The following is an 18289-nucleotide window of genomic DNA, read 5'->3' on the forward strand; positions in this document are numbered from 1 at the left end:
ACACAATGACAGCAGTAGTAATCTCTGGAAAACTTCTAGAACAAATTCCCTAGCTCAAAGCTCAGTTCTCTCTAAGCCAGTATAGCACCAGCTTCTTCTATGGCAAAGATGCAACGCTTCAAGGTTTGTCAAAGCATCACTCCCAGCTTAAGTGAACAATGCCAACACCGATGCCACCACACACAAGTGCAGAGATGGGTTTTTTCATCACTCTCTGCTTCTCAAACAGCTTTCTCCTGTACTTCCCACTGGGAGATTCTGCCTGTGACAGCAGAAAGTTCCGTATTAATATGTAATATATACCATAATTAGCACTGTAAAGCAGGTAGTTATTTCACAACTGTCCTCCCATCCCCTCCCTTGTAATCCCAAAACTTTATTTACAGTGGGGAAAACTTTTAAAAAGGGGAAAAAAGAAAAAAAAAAAGAAAAACCCCACATGCCTACACAAATTACTCAAAGCCCCCAACTATTCATTCCTGACTTGAATCACTGGTATGCCATCACCTCCCAGAGGCACACAACAGAGGACAAGGACTCAGAAATCTCCCTCTTCCTAGATAATCACAATCAAAACCAAGAAACTGTGCTGCTCTCACCATTGACAAAATAAATGTAGAAAGTTATCAGAAGAGGGAGGGAAGAAGGAAGGATGGAGGGGAGGTAAAGGAAAATCTTGCTAAAGAGAAATACTAGGGAGACCTAAGCTTTGCTGGAGTGGATGCTCTGTAAAAAGACAGAACAGGTTGTGGATGGAGCAACTTTGCCCCCCAAAAAATCTCAAAACTTAAGGCTAGACTCTACAGTAGCAAGGTGGGATTATCCTCATCAACATTAGTGACATGGACCAGTTGTAGACTAGGCTGTAATATAGATGGGCATATAATTACAGAGACCAGGACAGATTTTGTTAAAAATATGACTCCTTGTTAGGAAGCAGCCTACCTCTTATGTACTCTCCCAACATCATAAACTACTTGTGTTGATAGTTCAAAGTGCATCTTTAATAGAACTCACATTCTGAAACTTTATTTCTATCCTAGTTCATTAAGTAGATAAAGTAATCACATGGAGCACAGAAGTAGAAATATACAAAGACCCTGGTAGCTGTAGCTCCTGTGGCCCCCTGATATTTACTGGAATTGACTTCCCTCTCAGCCTCAAAAAGTTTAAAAACAGCAGTAAAATCTTCAGTGGAGGTAGGTTTCCACACATAGATTATTATCACACGTAGATTATTATCAGATCATGCACCAAGAATATAAAAATTCAAAATGCTGCCATTTGAAGACGCAAGATTCATATTCTATTTCCCATATCCAGGAACGGTATAACAATACATTCTAGCATAGAGGTTCTCCCAAATGAATTAACAGCCCACTTAATTATTTGTTTAATCAGCAGTTGCACTTGAAAATGAAGATACTATACACAGTGCTACCATCTCCAAAGATACTAGGCATGACTAATGCTCTCTTTTCTGTTATATTACCTCCAGTAAAAGACAAGTGTACTTAATAGCAATGTGAAATAATGCTGATCTTTCTAATTTGTTATTACCATTTTCTACAGGAACCTAGCATCTTCTACAAAAAAAACACAAAGAAAACCACCACAGGAATGTTACCAAAGTTCCATTACCACTTCTCATCCTAAGGGAAAAAACAAAACCAAACGAATCCTACAAATAAATAAAACCAGTGAAAGCCAGACTAAGGAAATTACCAACACCTATTTAACATAAATCAGGTAGAAAAACACACTTCACAGAGTTCTTTCTAAGCATAGTGTCTAGAGATGGTGAAAAAGACAGCAAGTGATCAAAGATGTGGATATAGAGGGTCTTACTTTCCTGCTAATACCCACCTTAATCAATAACAGCATCTGCCCAGTCAACCTACAAACCATCACCAACACAATGGAACAGCAAGATAACCAGTTTCCTGAATAATGTCTATCAGTGCTTCACCCAAAAGAAAGCAAGGCCAGGGGTGTACGTGTCTACAAAATCCTTTCTTATGAGGGACCAGAGTTGTCAGGATGGGCACACAGTCATTCACTTGCCTTTTTAAGTACATAAGTAACATGCTGCTTTAGTCCCTGCCAATGACATCAGGTTAGGTCTGTAAAGGTTTATAACACAAGATCCAGCCTTTCTAACAAAGTATATGTCTCGGTGACCTCTACTATTCTCTTCTAAGAAGAAGTAGATTTATTTGGTACAATTGTTACCTTCCTAGCCCGATCTCTGATGAAGTACACAAAAATCTCTGAAGTTCTGTCATTCCTGGATCCTAAAATTACTTAATCAGCAAATCTAAGACGGTGCAAGGTACATTTGTTACCAAAAGGTAGATACAGTAAATTGTGAGATTCAGTATGACTGCCCCCATTCAGAAGAAATTGATAATATAGTGCTGTTAAGCTTTGGTCTCAAGATGTACTGTATTTTAATAAGTAAATAGTATAATCTTTCTGTAAAAAGTACAAAAATCTCTCTCAAAAACTATTCACCTACCAAAATACTTCAGTAAGTATGATAATCAATTCTTGACCTACACAGAAACTCGTAACAAATACAGGCTTCTGCAGACACACCTGAAGGAAATTAGCTCTTGGCAACAACTTTTGGCTGCTCAACTCACAGTAACATAATAAATACACAGTGTGCAGGATGAGAAACCCAATGCACTTGCAACAGAATCATGCAGAAGCCTCCGAATTTTTTCAGGACATATAAATTTTTTTTACCAATATATGCGACAAAGTATATTACTAAATGTGATGCAGAAACAGAAAAGGCTATTTAAAAACATAGGACAGTTTGACATGAGCTATATATCCTATTATTTTAATTTACTGTCCATGCATTTCAAATGGTATTAATTTACATCGGTAAAAAGCTAAGCCACTGAGTACATACAGAGCCCTGATAGCTTCAGGGGTAAAATAGGAATATTTTCTCAACTCATCACGACTTAAAGGGCTGTTGTGTACATAGTACAGTGTGTAGAGTAAAACTTGAAACAGTTGCAATTCTGTCTTGGGTATATACAGGAAAATGTATGGAGCAGATGTGAACAACTTTTCCTTCAAGAAAATTCCATCACCATGAGTGTAATATTCCTCTATAAAAGGTGCAATAGTTCACAGCCATCTTCTACATCAACATAAAAAGTTATTGCAAATGATGTCAAAAAACATTAAGTCCCACTTCATTTGTTTATTACCAATCTGCCATCTCCAACTGGGCCACCTTAGCACCTTGACTCAAGTGCAAAGTCAGAGTTGGCAACATGAAACACCTCTGAAAACAGTCTCAGTTGACCCAGCAAGATTTGCTTAGAAACAGATGAGGAGTTCTCATGAAATCTAGGAGCACAGCTGAGCGATGAGGGAAGCATCCTCCAACTCTAGGTGGGTAGTGAACACCTTTGAAAATAAAGTCAAACTCAAGCGATTTATGGAAGCTAAGAGTTCACCTACCTGAACTCTTACAGGAATACACCTCTACCAAACTCATCATTCTGTTATGTAACTGCAGTCATTTTAAAGCTTTTGCACAATTTCACAAGTTCCCACATAGCTGAACCTCCACATAGTGTGTGTATGCAAGATCAGAGTCAACACTTTCACATTCCAAATCATGGCTTCACCTCAGATAAACACAGAATCTGCTAAATAACTGAGACTCTGCTTGGAACTCTCAACTACTCTCAAAGTTGCCCTGTTTTTCAAACTTCATCTATTCTGTTGATACTGTAGAAGGCAGCAAAAGAAACCAGTTTCAGTCCTAGAGCTATGCAGCAATGAAGAAAGATGCCAGTAAAGCTTCCTCCTGTCACTAAAGAGAGAAGACAGAACCCAACCAGTATTCAGCTTCCCAAAGCTCTGTGATCTAATTCTACACAAAAGGCTTAATAAGGTTTAGATTCATAATACAATTACTAATTTAGCTCACAAATTAGACTATCTATTAACACTGCAGCAGAGACATCAGCCATATGAGGATTAAGAGGGAATCTTCTGCTCTCAATATGGAGTGAAAACTTGAATGCTTTAATAGACCACTTCAGCTTCTGCATGGGAAAACATATTGCATTGTACAGAATGATGGGAGCGTTGACACCACCCTGCTCATATCTTGAACTTTCATCAATAGGAATCACAGTGATAATTTTCACTGTAAATACGGAGTGTGAACTTTCAAGCTTATATTAAAGCACAACTGGTAAAAATATGTACTGATAGCACAGAATATTTGGCATACACACATATATGCATATAGAAGGGCACATAAAAACATGGGCCAAAATTAACATGTCAGCACGAACAAAACACAAGTTAACCCAAGATGTAGAAAACAATACAATGTTTAACCGCAGGATTTCAGTAAATAAGCAAACCGTTTCCAAATCTTTGTGTACAGCATTTATTCTCTATTAAGAAAGGAAGCAGATGTATGTATTTCAAGATTCTGCATAATTTTCTCCCCATAAATAACGCTCAAAAGATTCAGAAAAGAGCTGATTGATATCTCTAGCATACTACTTTGTCTGCATGGAAAAAAAATATTTCAGATAAATTTTCAAAGGCAGACTGAATAGGCAAAACGTACCCTACTTATTACCAAGGAACTAAAATTTCATTTGCTTTGTCCAAGAAGTGCTGTTCCAGTTCCCAAAAAACTACATATAACTACAAGTCTACAAAATACTGGTATTGGTGTGTTCATGCTGACTTGTGTTAACACCTGATTTACTTGCAATTATTGTGTCAACAGGAGCTTTTTGTAGTTGCTCTCATAGTATGCCTAAAACTAACTATATTCATGTTTAGTTTTTGAGCTTGTGTTTGCATAAATAGTACCAATATCACTTTTTTTTTCTTGAAAAAACAAACAAACAAGTATCTTCATCAGTTTACTTCACACTCTAGTAAAAACATTCACACTCAAATAATATTATGAATAACGTCCATCTGGCCACAGTATCTCATTCTCCACCAGCACTGCCTGCTGTTGCTACCAAGTGTTCAGAGTGACTGCACTTAGCTCAAAGACAGATTTAAACTTCACTCACTTGCAGTACTTACTCATAAGCACATGCTTTGCTGGCATGTGTGTTAGCACTGGACTATTATGATCTTTTCTCAGGGAATTAAAAATAAAAAAAAAAGAAAAAAAGAACAATAATAATAAAAAAGGCCAAAATCCTAACTTGCTACTAAGAATTCTCAGATAACCTGTACCCCGAACCTTCTGTCATAGCCCCCCCCAAAGACTCTGGGGGATCCTTCTCAAAACACACACATTAGATCTTCAAACTCTTAAGGGCAAGAGAGTGGCATCGCAGGACATCCTTACGAGAGCTACCATCCTCCAGCCTGAGCTCTCTTTTCAGCTCACTCAGAGCTGCCAAAAGAATTGGAGGAGGTGGCAGAGGAAGGCATAAATTATTTGTGATTTGTGGAACATCGTGATGAGAAGCAGACATGAGCAGAGAAAAGGAGGTGGAGAGAGCACAGGAGGTGGCAGGTAAGCAATATATTCTTAAAGGTGGCTTGGTGGTTAACAGATTTGTTAAATATGTATGTTATTTGCTGTGAAATAGATGGTACTGAAGTGCTATATTAGACGGAACTGAGAGCAGGTAAGAACCCTCCCTCTTCCGCTGCACAAAATTCCAGAGTACACAGCTCTGCTAGATTACTATAATTGGCCAATTCTTTCTTTTATTGCTAGACCACTGTGTAGAGTCAAAGCACTGAAATCATGTGAATGAGGCTGCTGGTGAATGTCATGTATTTGTTCAATGCCAGTTTCAAGCTCACCAATCTGAATTTTTTGCAGTTCTGCTCTCAAAGGTCCAGAAATAACACATCATCTAGCTGTAGCACACAAGCCAGAATTAATTTTTCACTGCTGCAAACCTAGCATGGCACTCTGCCGTTTGTGAAGACTTTAACAGAGCGAGATCTGGAAATGTGCAATTTCTCACTCACAGTGAGTGCTTTGCAAAGCCCCTGTGATCCACCCACTTGGATGAGCACTGATTTGAAGCAAACAAGCCCATCAGATACTATTTCACTAGGGCAGATTTATTGTGGACCAATACAGGAAGCTGCGTATTTATATTAATTTTAAAATTGAAAACTTAAAAAATACAATTTTCATTACAAAGTCTTTGAATTTGGGCTACATGACAGAAACTGATTCCATTTTTGCAATGAATGCAACAAAACCGGCAGGCAAGCAATAACTTTCAAAATACAAGCTTCTGTGTTGCAGCCTAAATTGGAACCCATCGCATCCCAAGTAACTCCTGACTGATGCCAAAATGAGTCCACAGCTGCTTTCCATTTCCTTTTATCACTGAGTCATAACAGGTACCTTCCAAAATAAGAATTTAGACTTCCAGAGACTGTACTTGTTTCTCTGTAGAAACTGGAGGAAGAATTTCAAAAGCAGCAAACAATGCAAGCACAATTTATGTAATCTAATTTCCCTTGAAGTGACCTTGGCAATACAGATAGACCAAGTGTAGACAGTCTTTATCTCTCAGTCTGAATACATGCAATACCTAAGGCTTCACCCCTACTTCTAACTCAAAATTACTATCTTCACTTAAAGACCCCAAGTCTACTGCATGACAAAGAAAAGTACAGGCAAATAAGGCTGAAGTGGACGTTCAGCCATGGATCTACCTGTAAATCAACCCACAAGCACAGCAGTGTGTTTATAAATGGAATAAAACATAGCTAAGGAATGTTATACTTAAGGGGTCATTTTCCTGCATGGGTAATCTTACACCAGACACTGGGCTACAACTTGAAGAGTATCTTAAGGCTTCTCATGTTCTCACTTTTTTGTGGTCATGCAAAGTTTTTAGTGTAGTTAATATTTAACTCCTCAATATTCAGGATGCAAAGAAGTCACAGATTCTACTGGACAAGCTGACTTTCTGCTAAGTAATGCTACATCTACAGAACCAGCTCTAAAGCCTCTGTGAGATTTATTTAAAAACCCCAGTCCATGTCTGCTGCTGCATGGCTGCTGCAGAAGCGAGGGGTTTTTTTTGTCAAGAGTGTACTTCAAATTGCCTCGGGCTTGTGGGCCTGTGGTGGTTTAACCAGGTGCCCATCAAGTCAAAAAATCACTCCCCCTCCTAAATTGGACTAGAGAGAGAGAGAAATATAAGAGTGGTTTGTGAGTTGAGATAAGGATGGAGAGATCGCTCAGCAAGTAGCACCACTGGCAAAACAGACTCAACTTGGGGAGAAAAAGGTTTGATTTATTAAAGGAACAATAAGAACAGGGAGATGAGAAATAAAATTGACTCTTAAAACACCTCCCCCCACCCTTCCCTCTTCCCAGGACTCTCATTCCCTCCCTCCCCACACCTGTTTGCTCCAAAGGGCTTGTACTTGTCTCGAGCACTCTAAATAAACTCCAGTGTTCTCCAAATCCCCAAATGAGAATGCCAGGCTAATTTATGTGAATCCTGTACTAGTCTAGATTTATGTAGGCAATTCTAACAATAATTCTTAGAGTAAAAATAAATAAAACACACCTCATGAACTTTATATACAGTATTCAATCCACGTGCTTTGCTGTCACTATAAACAGAGGTAGTAATCTTGGGTAACGTACAGGCTTCCATTTTGCATTTTCCATCTCCAAAGCTTTAAGGAAATATTAACTTTGATTGTGTTTTGGTTTTGTTGGTTTCCCATAATACTCTCCAACATAACATCAAAAGGTTGCTTTCATACTTAGAAACTTGCTTGCAAAGGTTTTCACTGAATCAAGATACAGCAAAGAGGGCACCAACTGCACAATGCCTTAAAATTATTATTGGGACAACAATTTATTTTGCATAACTGAGAAATTAGTACAGTAACAGCTGTCTCTGCAGAAGTTAAAAAGAAAAACAGCTGAAGTGATGTGTTATGTGAAGTACTTATATTAAAATATTCAATACAGTGCTTTGTCAAATAATTTTCTACTCTGCAGAATTCCAAAAAGGTAACATGAGAGGAAAAAAGGCTACAGCAGTTCTCAGTTGTTAACATAGGAACTGCCCTACCAAGCACTAAAGTTCCTGGAAAGATTTACAACTGTCTACTCTCCTAAACATGTGATGGTATTGAAGCACACTGTTGAGTTTCTAGGGAAAACTGAAGTTACAGGTGGTGACAAGTGACTGCTGTAGATTTTCTCTAAATACATTTGAGGGGTTCTGAACTATCACTTTTTTTTTTTTTTTAAGAGAAATTTAGCAGATTTCTGAACCACTAAAAAAAAAAAAAAACCAAAAAAAACCGTACTGGTCAAAACTAAACAGAAACCCACACAAAGAACAGAAAAGCCTGGCTATGAAGATCCTCACCCATGTCACAGTTAAATACCAGAGCACAGATGTAAGTCTAGGTCTCCCACACCTACACAGAAGTTCTGATCACTAAGCAACTGACTATTACAACAGGATTTAAAATATAGATCTGTTTTTTTCATGCTGTGCTCCAGTGGTATGATTCATGTTAGGCTATGTCATCCCAACATGGAACCAGAAAAATCTCCAGGCTCAGAAAGTTCCACTGAGAGAAAATTATTTTCTGGTTAAGATTATATGACATATTTTAAACCAGTTACGTAACAGACATCTTACACTATCAAAATAGTAATAACTTCCAAAAATTTTAATCATCAGATCACTGTTTATCCTGAATTATACTGGTTAATAGAAATATCACAGTAATTACAACAGATTATGTCTAGTTCAATACAGATATGATAACAGTGTCAAACTTTGAAACAAACATATTTCCTTAAGTTTCTACTAAGCCTGTGAGGACACAGTGAACAGGCTGTAGCATTGTTAGGAAACATTTGACTTCTCACAGTGATGTTATTTACTAGAAGGATGTAAAAGAGAATAAGTAATAATGGAATTTTTCTTTTCAAACAAAAAGAAATTTACATGTAAGACAGAGCCACTATACTAAACAACTACACAGAAAACAGTTATGTCTGATCTGTGGCCTAACACAGTTCATTGAGATGGTAATTGACCTTCATAGCTAACAGCTGAAAACAGACAACCGTTAAAACAGTAAAAAATCCATGAAAGTGAAAACAGCAGAAATGAGAGAAGAGGGTTTATATGCAGGTAAAGGAAAATGAGAATCCCTTTAGGAAATCTCAGCCTCTGCTTCAGATATAATATGGTGAGAGACTTTTTTTAAAACTAGAGAGTCTCTATGTATCCCCAGAAACTGTAAACTCAGTAATCAAAACTTAAAGATATGTGTGTAAGTGACCAATTTTTGGTCACAAATTATTGTACAGAATTACTGTAGAATTACCAAGCTTCAGCTCCCAAAATAAGGTATTGTTTGACCTTAGAAAGAGAAGAAAAAGAGGGGGAAAAAAAATTTACAACCCCGCTGCAACGATCTCTGCTACAAGTACACCATGAAAAATGCAGAAGTCTGCTAAAAGGTAAGAATTTATCAACTTTCTAAGAAGCAGACATACAAACTAGTGCTTAGATTACATGTGCACAAGTATAGAAGTGCACATCATGGATGGAAATTATTTACTCAATCTAGTTGACATTCACCAGAAAAACAAATGTGAAAAGCCCCTCTATTCATTTACCCATAATAACGACTTCATTACGAAATCTTCAAGACACTACCAGTATGCTGTCCAGCCACCTGAAAGTGCACAGAAACTCCTATAATATCCTCCTCAAACAAAATTACTATCTCATCAACATAAATGAAAGTTCTTTCATCTAATCAGACTAGCTTAATGCTCTACAGAATTAAAACAAAGGGCTACTGACAAAAGGGTTTTATCTGTTATATTAGTATCTGATTTTAGAGTTAGGGATAAAAGAGATGACAGAATTCAAGGTAATAAAGCATAACCTTTTCGAAAACTTCCCCAAAAAGAACTGCATCACAACTCTCAAAAAAACCCCTCAAAAAACCCTGAAAAAAACAAAAAACAAAATAACACCAAAAAAACCTGCTCTAGTAGAGGCACGTGATGCTCCTTCATTCTCCTAGAAGATGGAGAGCTGAAGTGATGAAAGAGGTAATTAGCTGTTATTCCAGAGCAAAAACACATTTCTTGTGATTAACAAAACAGTGCTATAAAAGATATTTATAACAGCTTAGCATTGAAGAAGATTTTTAAAAAAAAAAAAGGGGGGGGGGGGGAGGGGGAGGAATGCACCAATTTGCCCATCAAAAAAACCCTACTGTAACAAAAACTTACTGCCTTCTAAATCAGGATGGATTACACATGGGAAGTGGGGGTGGAATAAACACACTCATAAAATGTTGGGTTTACACCATTCCATGGGAAAAAAAATGTTAAAGACTTATTAACATCATTACACTTAATCGCATGTGAAAAGAGATTCGACTATTGCCATAGAAAGCTGTCAGAAGACATATTCGAACCTTGGATGTATTATTAAAGACAAACACATTTAAAATTAAGATGACAAAACTAAGAAAACGTGAATAAATCAAACAAAATCCATTTCTGTTCTACAGATGTAATTTATCTGCCTTTAAGACTACAGCTTTTTTTCTGGAATATTTTCTCTTCCCATAGACTTTGTAACTTACATTTCCAGAAAGCATTATGTCTTCCTTTCCACCTTTCCCCCCAACATCCTAATGCTAATCTGTTATCAGAACTCCTTCCTGCTAATACTGCCATGGTTTGGACTGAACAAATGTGGTCATTACTTTGTTTCCTACCGCTGCTCCTTATGAGGCAAAGGGTCACTGTGGAGTCAGACACTTCTAGTTGAGACACTTCTTTCCTATTCACTGCAGCTACTGAGCGTGAGTATGTGTTAGGGTCATAATTACACCTTTATTTTTACTGTTACTACTCTCAAATCTGGGCACTAAAATGTCCCTCATTTTTAAAGTGTATGTGGGGACTCATGCTCTGTGCCACCTCATAACATTAATGGAAATTGCATGGCTTAAAAGCCAACACAACACATTATTCCCAAATCAGTTCAAAATTCTACTGACAGCAACACAGTTTCTGAAATAATTATTTTGAATGGAACAGAAATCTTCTTAATAGGTTATGAGAAGACATATTCACGCAACACTTCAGCTTTTCCCTAAGACAAGGGGTCAATCAAGATGGTTAAGATATAACCTTATCAAATCTCTATAGCAATTACCCTTGCATTTAAACCACTTGGAAAGTACTGACAATTTCTTTTTAATTTCATACATTTTGTTATGCATTTTTATTCTATCAGAGCATTCATTCAGTCTTCTGTTAAATACTAACACTACTACTAAAATCAGCCTTTTTACAAGTAATCAAAAGTTCATTTGTATTATAATCAAACTGGTACAAACAAGGCACCAGTGGATTAAAATTCTCTAGGTCACAAAAATTCATCATATATTTTCACACCACCCCAGCTGCAAATACACCTACATTCTCATAAAGCCCAGTTTACAGAAAAGTGGATTTAGAGATGCAGCTACACCTAGTGATCAGTAGCAGATCACAGCAGGCAAAACTCATGAAGGCACTACAAAAAAATCAGCAAGAAACATAGTGGGGCGAATAAAGCAGCAGTAAAATTTAGCTATTTTTTGTTTCTTCTAAATATACAACATGCTCCAAAATTGTTTTGGTTTCCTGAAATCCCTATAACACATTGATAACATTACAAATGAAATCAGACATACAGATCTGGAAGTTATCAGCAAAATCAAAAGAGGACTTTCAACTTTTCGTGAAGAAGTTGAGCAGACATAAGATAAATCAGTTGCCTTCAGCCTTAGCATTGAAGAGAAACAATTTATTCCTGGGAAAATTTTCAGAACTACTTCTTTACATGAATGTGTACATGTGAGCTGAAAGGCTCATAAAAGCAAGTAATTTTCTGTGGAAACAAAGTACTGCAGCTACCTCAAGTAAGTGTTTGACAAGTGATACTAACGAGCTTTAAACACAAGAGATCTCCCTCTCAAATCGCATTTGCTTTTAGCATAAAGTTGCAACATGCAAAATACTGGATCGGCTCACACGTCCTGACTGCTCAACATCACTGAACTGTGAACATCAAATCTACACCTACTATCTTTTCCTAGCTGAATCTAACAACATAAACTGAACTGATTTTTTCAGTAGTAAGGTGTAAAATGGACCTGGCCACCGGCAACTAGGCTGTTTGACACATTCACTGACCATCTCGGTGTATAAGCAAGCACACACGAAAAATAAACCATCTCCACATTTTTTTCAGGTCAGACTCAAGTGACCTTAGTGAGATGGAGTTCAGAAGCTTACTCGCTTTATCCTAACATGTTTTGTGATTTGCCTGAAGATTTGATTTCTCTAGTTGTCAATACAGAAACTTCTGTGAGCACTAAATATATTACTTTTTCATAAATTATATCTGCTATACTGTTTCAGGACACTCTGTGATTTGCTTTCCTTATAGATTCCGATGACTACTAAATCATAAAACCAAAGAAACACCACAGGATTTCCCCCTCCCCCCCCTCAGTGTTACACATCCTTGTAATATTTTGTAGGGCTTCTTTTTAATTTCTGATGAGGTTTCAATATAACTTTTGACACCAGAATGAGATTGGAAGAACAAAATAAATTTTAAAATTCTATCCACACACTCACCACAGTTTCTTCTTGACAAACTGTGTCACTTGCAAAGTCCTGACTCTCATTTTTAGCCAAAGCATTCTAAAGTATATTGCAATTTACAGGACACAACAAATTTTATTTCATCTGACAGTCAACAGGGTTTTTTTAGAAAAAGGAAGACACATTTAGAAGCCAGTTCTTCAATATGCTTCCACTAATTTGCCGGACTACTTTAAGCATGAATAATCTTATGTGTAAAACACAAAGTAATTCACCTGTTCACCTGACATTGAGAAGTTTGGCCTGAGAATCTTCCCCCACAGCTCTCACTGTTTGGCGAGGCCAGGTCCACATTTAGAACTGGGATGGTTTTGTTGATAAGCTGACAACTGTGTCAGCCAGTAATAAAGCTGCATTTTCACTAGCATATGTTACTTCACTTAGAAAGAACAGGAATATGCACTTGATGGATGGGTGGAGAGGAAGGAAAGCAGGTGGAACAGGCAATGCAAGCAAAACAGAATTTGTTTAAATGAGATATAATCACACTTGGAGCTCTCTTCTGGTAAAGTTATCAGACCAGCTACTAAAGAATTCCAAATAGAGTTCCTAAGTATTCTGAGAAATTTCGTTAAACAGTTAATTATACCAGAAACTTTCTATACATTGCTGCAATTGCCAGAAGCTTCATTGCAGTTGGGATCAGACCTATGATGACTTTACCTATATTCTTTCATCTTCCCTCTCTGCAGTCACCAAAAATCACCATCTGAGGAAGTTTCAACTTCAGCGTATCAAACATCTTCCTTACACCTGTTTCTGGAAACTGTGATTCCTGTTTTTAAGAGTGCCTACATCCAACAGTGAAATAAATGAATACAGGGCACCACATTTATTCAAAATGCAAGTATTTTTAATCTGTGAAACAGCTTGAGGACCACTATTCTCTATGTAAAATCCTTACTAGGCACTAGGAAAGCTGATTTTTAATTTCTGTGCAGCACTTCTCCTCCTGCTCTTCTTGTAACAGCCAATACTCCCAGTGTATAGTTCATTATGAATATCCTCCTACAAGCACTTTTAGTCAGCCCGTCCATCCATCTGTCCATCCATCTCTCTCTTAATGCAATAGGACTCATCTCTTCTCTGATAAAAGCTAAAACTTTTAAAACCAGAACCATAAAAAGAGTGTGCTAAAATATTACCTTACCATTTTCTACAGTAAAAGATAACACAACAGCCTAATAATATCCCTCCCTTGGCCAGACTTAGGTTAGAAGCAAGAAACACCAATTTCTGAATTTAGGCTGTGTGCAAATTTGTATCTATCTGATCACGATGCCTTCATAATAACACAATTTCTGAGTTCTATTACGCATCTCCTTGCCTTCAATTTCAGTTCCCCATTTCAGTATTTGACAGAACTCATCTCATACAGACCCTTAATTTTATATAAGGCCCAATATTTAGGTTTACAATCTCCCTTGTAACCTTCCACATCTCTGTGTTTGACCTAAATCTCTTACAGGAGTGTATTGCTTTCCCTAGCCCGAGTAATCTACCGAGGACAAGGAAGAAGGAACATGGTGCAGTCAGATGGCATTTCATAGGACAGGAACACCTCCTTTCAGCAATTTTTGTAATGTTAGCATTCAATGTTCACATGGACCCACTTAATAACATTTACAGTAAAATCATAAACAAAGCCCAGCTAAATTAGGTGTGCTACAGTTTCTCAGAAAGAAACTATGAAAACACAAACCCAAGCAGAAAACTACTCTTGCAGAAAGATCCCAGACAATGTTTTTAGTTACATCTCTTAAATTCAAAACCTTGAAACCATTTGCTTCTTGAACCAATGAATCCAGAATTTTAAATTGTTTAGTTAAGGACTCAGAGACAATCTCATTGTTATTAACTGTTAAGCTGCTTCCAAAAGATTACTTGAAAGCTTCCAGGCCTTAAAAAGCCAAGATCTGATCTTTCAGTAAGATTATTTTCTAAGTAAGAAACTCGGATAAAACAATAGTTGACAATAATGTTAGAACCAACCTCTGTAGAACACGTAATGCATTTTAGAAAATGGTAAAAATAAAAAAGAATTAATAGATGCCAGAGATTACTTAACTCACCTACTGCTATTGTTTGCTTAGAATATGTGTCCAGTTGGGTTTATTTCTTTTCTCTTTGTTTGTTTTTAAACTTTTTATAGGTTAAACATACAACTCCCATTTGCACAATGGACAGCTGTTACAAAAGATAACTAACTAGCCAAGTCAAGGACAGATTTTTCTGTAACTTAATTTCTATGACACTGATGCATAAAGCTTTTAACAACAGCAATTTTTCCCCCAAGCAAAAAATCACTCCCAGGCATGCACTTCGAATGGTAAAGTACAGAAATAGAAATTTCAGCAATTTTATGCTGGGAATCAATATTAAAAAAAAAAAAAACCAAAAAAATGTGCATGCATCTTCATGAGTCATCTTTACACTCAATATTTAACATACATGCACATAGGCATACAAAGGGAGAGAGCGGGCCTGATCCTGCATCCCCTGACGTCCTTTGCAATTTCACTGAAGTATGTAAATTGCAGCCTCCGTTATTTTGTACATAGGAAGGGGTGGAAACACACCTTTTGAGTAACAGTATGCACAGGTCATCTCTGCATTGTTTGTGGTTTATATCACAGTTCTTTCCGCAGCACATGTCAATGGAAATTAATACAAGACACACAAATCTAACACGAACAGCACTTAAATGCTGACCCTAATGTAGTATCAGCAAACTGCATGCACAAGTCATCGAAACATCCAGGAGAAGAAAAGTTGCTCCAGCTTAACTTTAAACAAGATGTAAGTCGGTTCATGCAGATCAGTAATGAATTATGGATCTATCTTAACAAAGCGACAGCTCTTCCTGAAGCCTGGACATTTAATATTGTCCACTAATATTGGACTTCCAATATTAATGAGTTATACAGCTAATACAAAAGTTCAGTTCCATAATTCACTACAGAGCATAGCTCCATCCTAACATCCCAACTGTTTGGAAGAGATTTCATCATTGTTATATACCACCTCAGTACAAAACGTTCTTCTGCCTAGAGATCTTCTGTCTCATCTGCAGTAAAAAATGCTAGAGAGAAATTAAAGGAAATGCTGCTGCTGTGTATACAAAGGTCACTGGAACCTAACACAAACCCAGAATTCTTTAATTTAAAGAAAAAACAAAATTTAAAACCAGACCACCAATTCCTAGCCTTAAAACTTGGTTTAGCTACAGCGCTGCACAGAAGCAACATGCATGTAACATACAAAATATAAACTCTTCAGCAGCCTGAGCAACAAGGAAAGTCAAAAGTATTGCCTTCCACCAGATCAAAGCACAGTTCCCGTGAAACTGAAAACCAGATGTCTTCAATTTACCGTGCTTTTCAGTTGCACTAACTTCATGTTAGGAACAAAACAAAAAAAAACCCCCTTGAAGTTACTCTTCTCAGTGAAGTACACAGAACTATTTCACAATCCAAACTTCTGTCTAAAATTATAGGTTTCTTCATCATATAAACAGGACAGAGGTGCAGGCAGAGGACTCGAGAACACGATAATAATCTGGTGGTCTAGGGCTTCAGGGAACAGAAGTACGCTGTTGACAGAGCACTTTGCCGGGCTCTTCGCTGAATGTGAATCCCGACACTTGGCAGACGCGGTAAGCCTCTGCCCTGCCCGCCGCGGTGACGATCTAGGGGGCTACAGAAAACGAGGGGCCAGGCTTTACCCCCGGCTCTACCGGCGCTTGACAGCCGCATCTGCCGACAGTATGAAACGCGGGGAGCTTCAGGGCTGAGGGAGAAAGAAGCGGCGGGGCCAGGCAGGCAGGGCGGTGGGGCACCCGCCGGGGAGCACCTCAAGTTTTCCTTCCCCCGTCGCCAGCTCCGGCGGCGGACGGCGACGAGGGCAGCGGGGGCTCGGTGGCGGCTCATCTCTACCCTGCGCCTCCCGCACCGGGGCAGCGGGAAACTTTCGAGAAGTCGGCAGCCGAGTAAAAAATGCTGGAGCAAGCCCGAGTCCCACCCGTCTCTCCAGCCCTGCCCTGGGGCTGCCCGAGCCCCGCCAGCTTCTGGCCCTTCCCCTCAGCGCCTTTTCAGCCAGGGCACAGAGGCGCAAACCTAACGGCATCCTCCCTGCCGCCTCATCCAGACACTTTTCCCCCCCCACCACGTCCGCAGCGGCTCCAAAGTGTCAGCCCCTCCAGGGGGTCGGGGGGGAAAAAAAAGGGTGAAAAAAACCCCACCAAAAAAACAAACCGAGACCCAACCGACTCCAAAATCACAGCGTTACCCCCTTACCCTCCGCCACCCCCTCCCGCGGGAGAGCTGCCTGGCTCAGGATCAGGCGAGGCGGCCCCTTACCTGTGAACGTCTGCGCTCCCGCCGCCAGCAAAAGTCCGGCCAAAGTAACCAGGCAAGTTCCAACTTTCCCCATATTTCCACCTCCTCCTTCTCCGGTTCCAGCAAAGTGCCAAAGTGTGTGCCAAAGTGTTTGCCAAAGTAGGAGGCGCCCCTTTCGCCCCCCTCCAGACGGTGGGGCAGGCGACGAGAGGACTCCCCCACTTGGTGCCCTACACACTCTTCTCCCCTCCTTCGCTTTTAAGGGCAGGGAGAGAGGGGTGCAAAGTGGCCGGGGGCTGCCTGCCTTCCTCCGGCCGCGCCGCTGCCCTCGCCCCGGGAGACGCACCGCCTCGCCGCGCGGACGCCCCACGCCTTCCGCGCCGCTCGCCTCCCCCGGTGCCCGGGGGGGCCACCCTTAATCCCGGAGCCTCCTTGCCCGGCGCCGCCGTTAGTCCCGGTTTAGCTCGGCTCCCGGACTGACTCGCGGTCCCCCCCGGCAGGCAGGCAGGCTAAAGGGAGAGCGGAAAGTCACGCCCAGCCGCCGGCGCCGCCGCTCTCCCCCCGCTAGAGGGCGAGGCGGCGCGGGCTCGCGGCGGCGGGACGCCGCTGACAGGACTCGGGTCGCGGCAGTCGCCTGCGGAGGCGAAGCGCTTCAGGCTGCTTCCCGCCAGTCCCCTCTCGCTGCCGTCAGACCGGCTTTGTTCGCAGAGGAGCTGGCTCCGTGTCTGGCAGGACGATGTCGAAAGTTCCCGGACAGCGGGGGAGAAAATGAGGAACCGAAAAAAACAAATAATAACAAAGGAAAATCTCAAACCAAACGTCTCGGTAACTTCCCCGCGGGCTGGACACGGCGAGAGCTCCAGCCGCTGAAGTTGGGGCCGCTGTGGCTACCTGTGCCGGTGGTACGGCACTGAGGGAACGGCTGCCGCCGCCCCGAGCAGCCCGGCCCCGGGGCAGCCTCCGCGCTCTCCCGGCGCCCCCGCCCCAGCGGTCTGGCGCTGCTCCCAGGCACCGGGACGAGGAAGGATAAATATAAGAGAGGAGGGGAGGCGCTGGCTCTTCATAATCGTTTTGTTTTGTTTTTACAGGCAATCTGGAGTCTGTCGGAAGAACTAGTTCGAGGCCGCTACTCAGTCTTCCACGAAAACCGCAAGCCTAAAAGCTCAGCCCTCCCAGCGAAAGGTTGATACTAGAAGGAAATTAAGATGTAAATGGGTTTCTCCGG

General features: G+C 40.2%; 1 protein-coding gene across 7 annotated transcripts in view; it reads right to left on the reverse strand.

Moving 5' to 3' along the window:
- The window catches only part of PTPRM (protein tyrosine phosphatase receptor type M), a 485902-nt gene extending 467942 nt beyond the window's left edge, over positions 1-17960 (reverse strand). For 3 of the 7 annotated variants that reach the window (XM_061994840.1, XM_061994837.1, XM_061994836.1), the window contains exon 1: positions 17086-17960. In XM_061994840.1, the coding sequence (XP_061850824.1) occupies positions 17086-17158 (73 nt within the window). In that variant the 5' untranslated portion in view covers positions 17159-17960. The remainder of the gene's footprint in view (positions 1-17085) is intronic. The other 4 variants (XM_061994839.1, XM_061994838.1, XM_061994842.1 and 1 more) reach the window with 2 other exon arrangements.
- Positions 17961-18289: the final 329 nt, after the last annotated feature.

This window comes from Colius striatus, chromosome 4 (assembly GCF_028858725.1).
Source record: "Colius striatus isolate bColStr4 chromosome 4, bColStr4.1.hap1, whole genome shotgun sequence".
Lineage (NCBI taxonomy): Eukaryota > Metazoa > Chordata > Aves > Coliiformes > Coliidae > Colius > Colius striatus.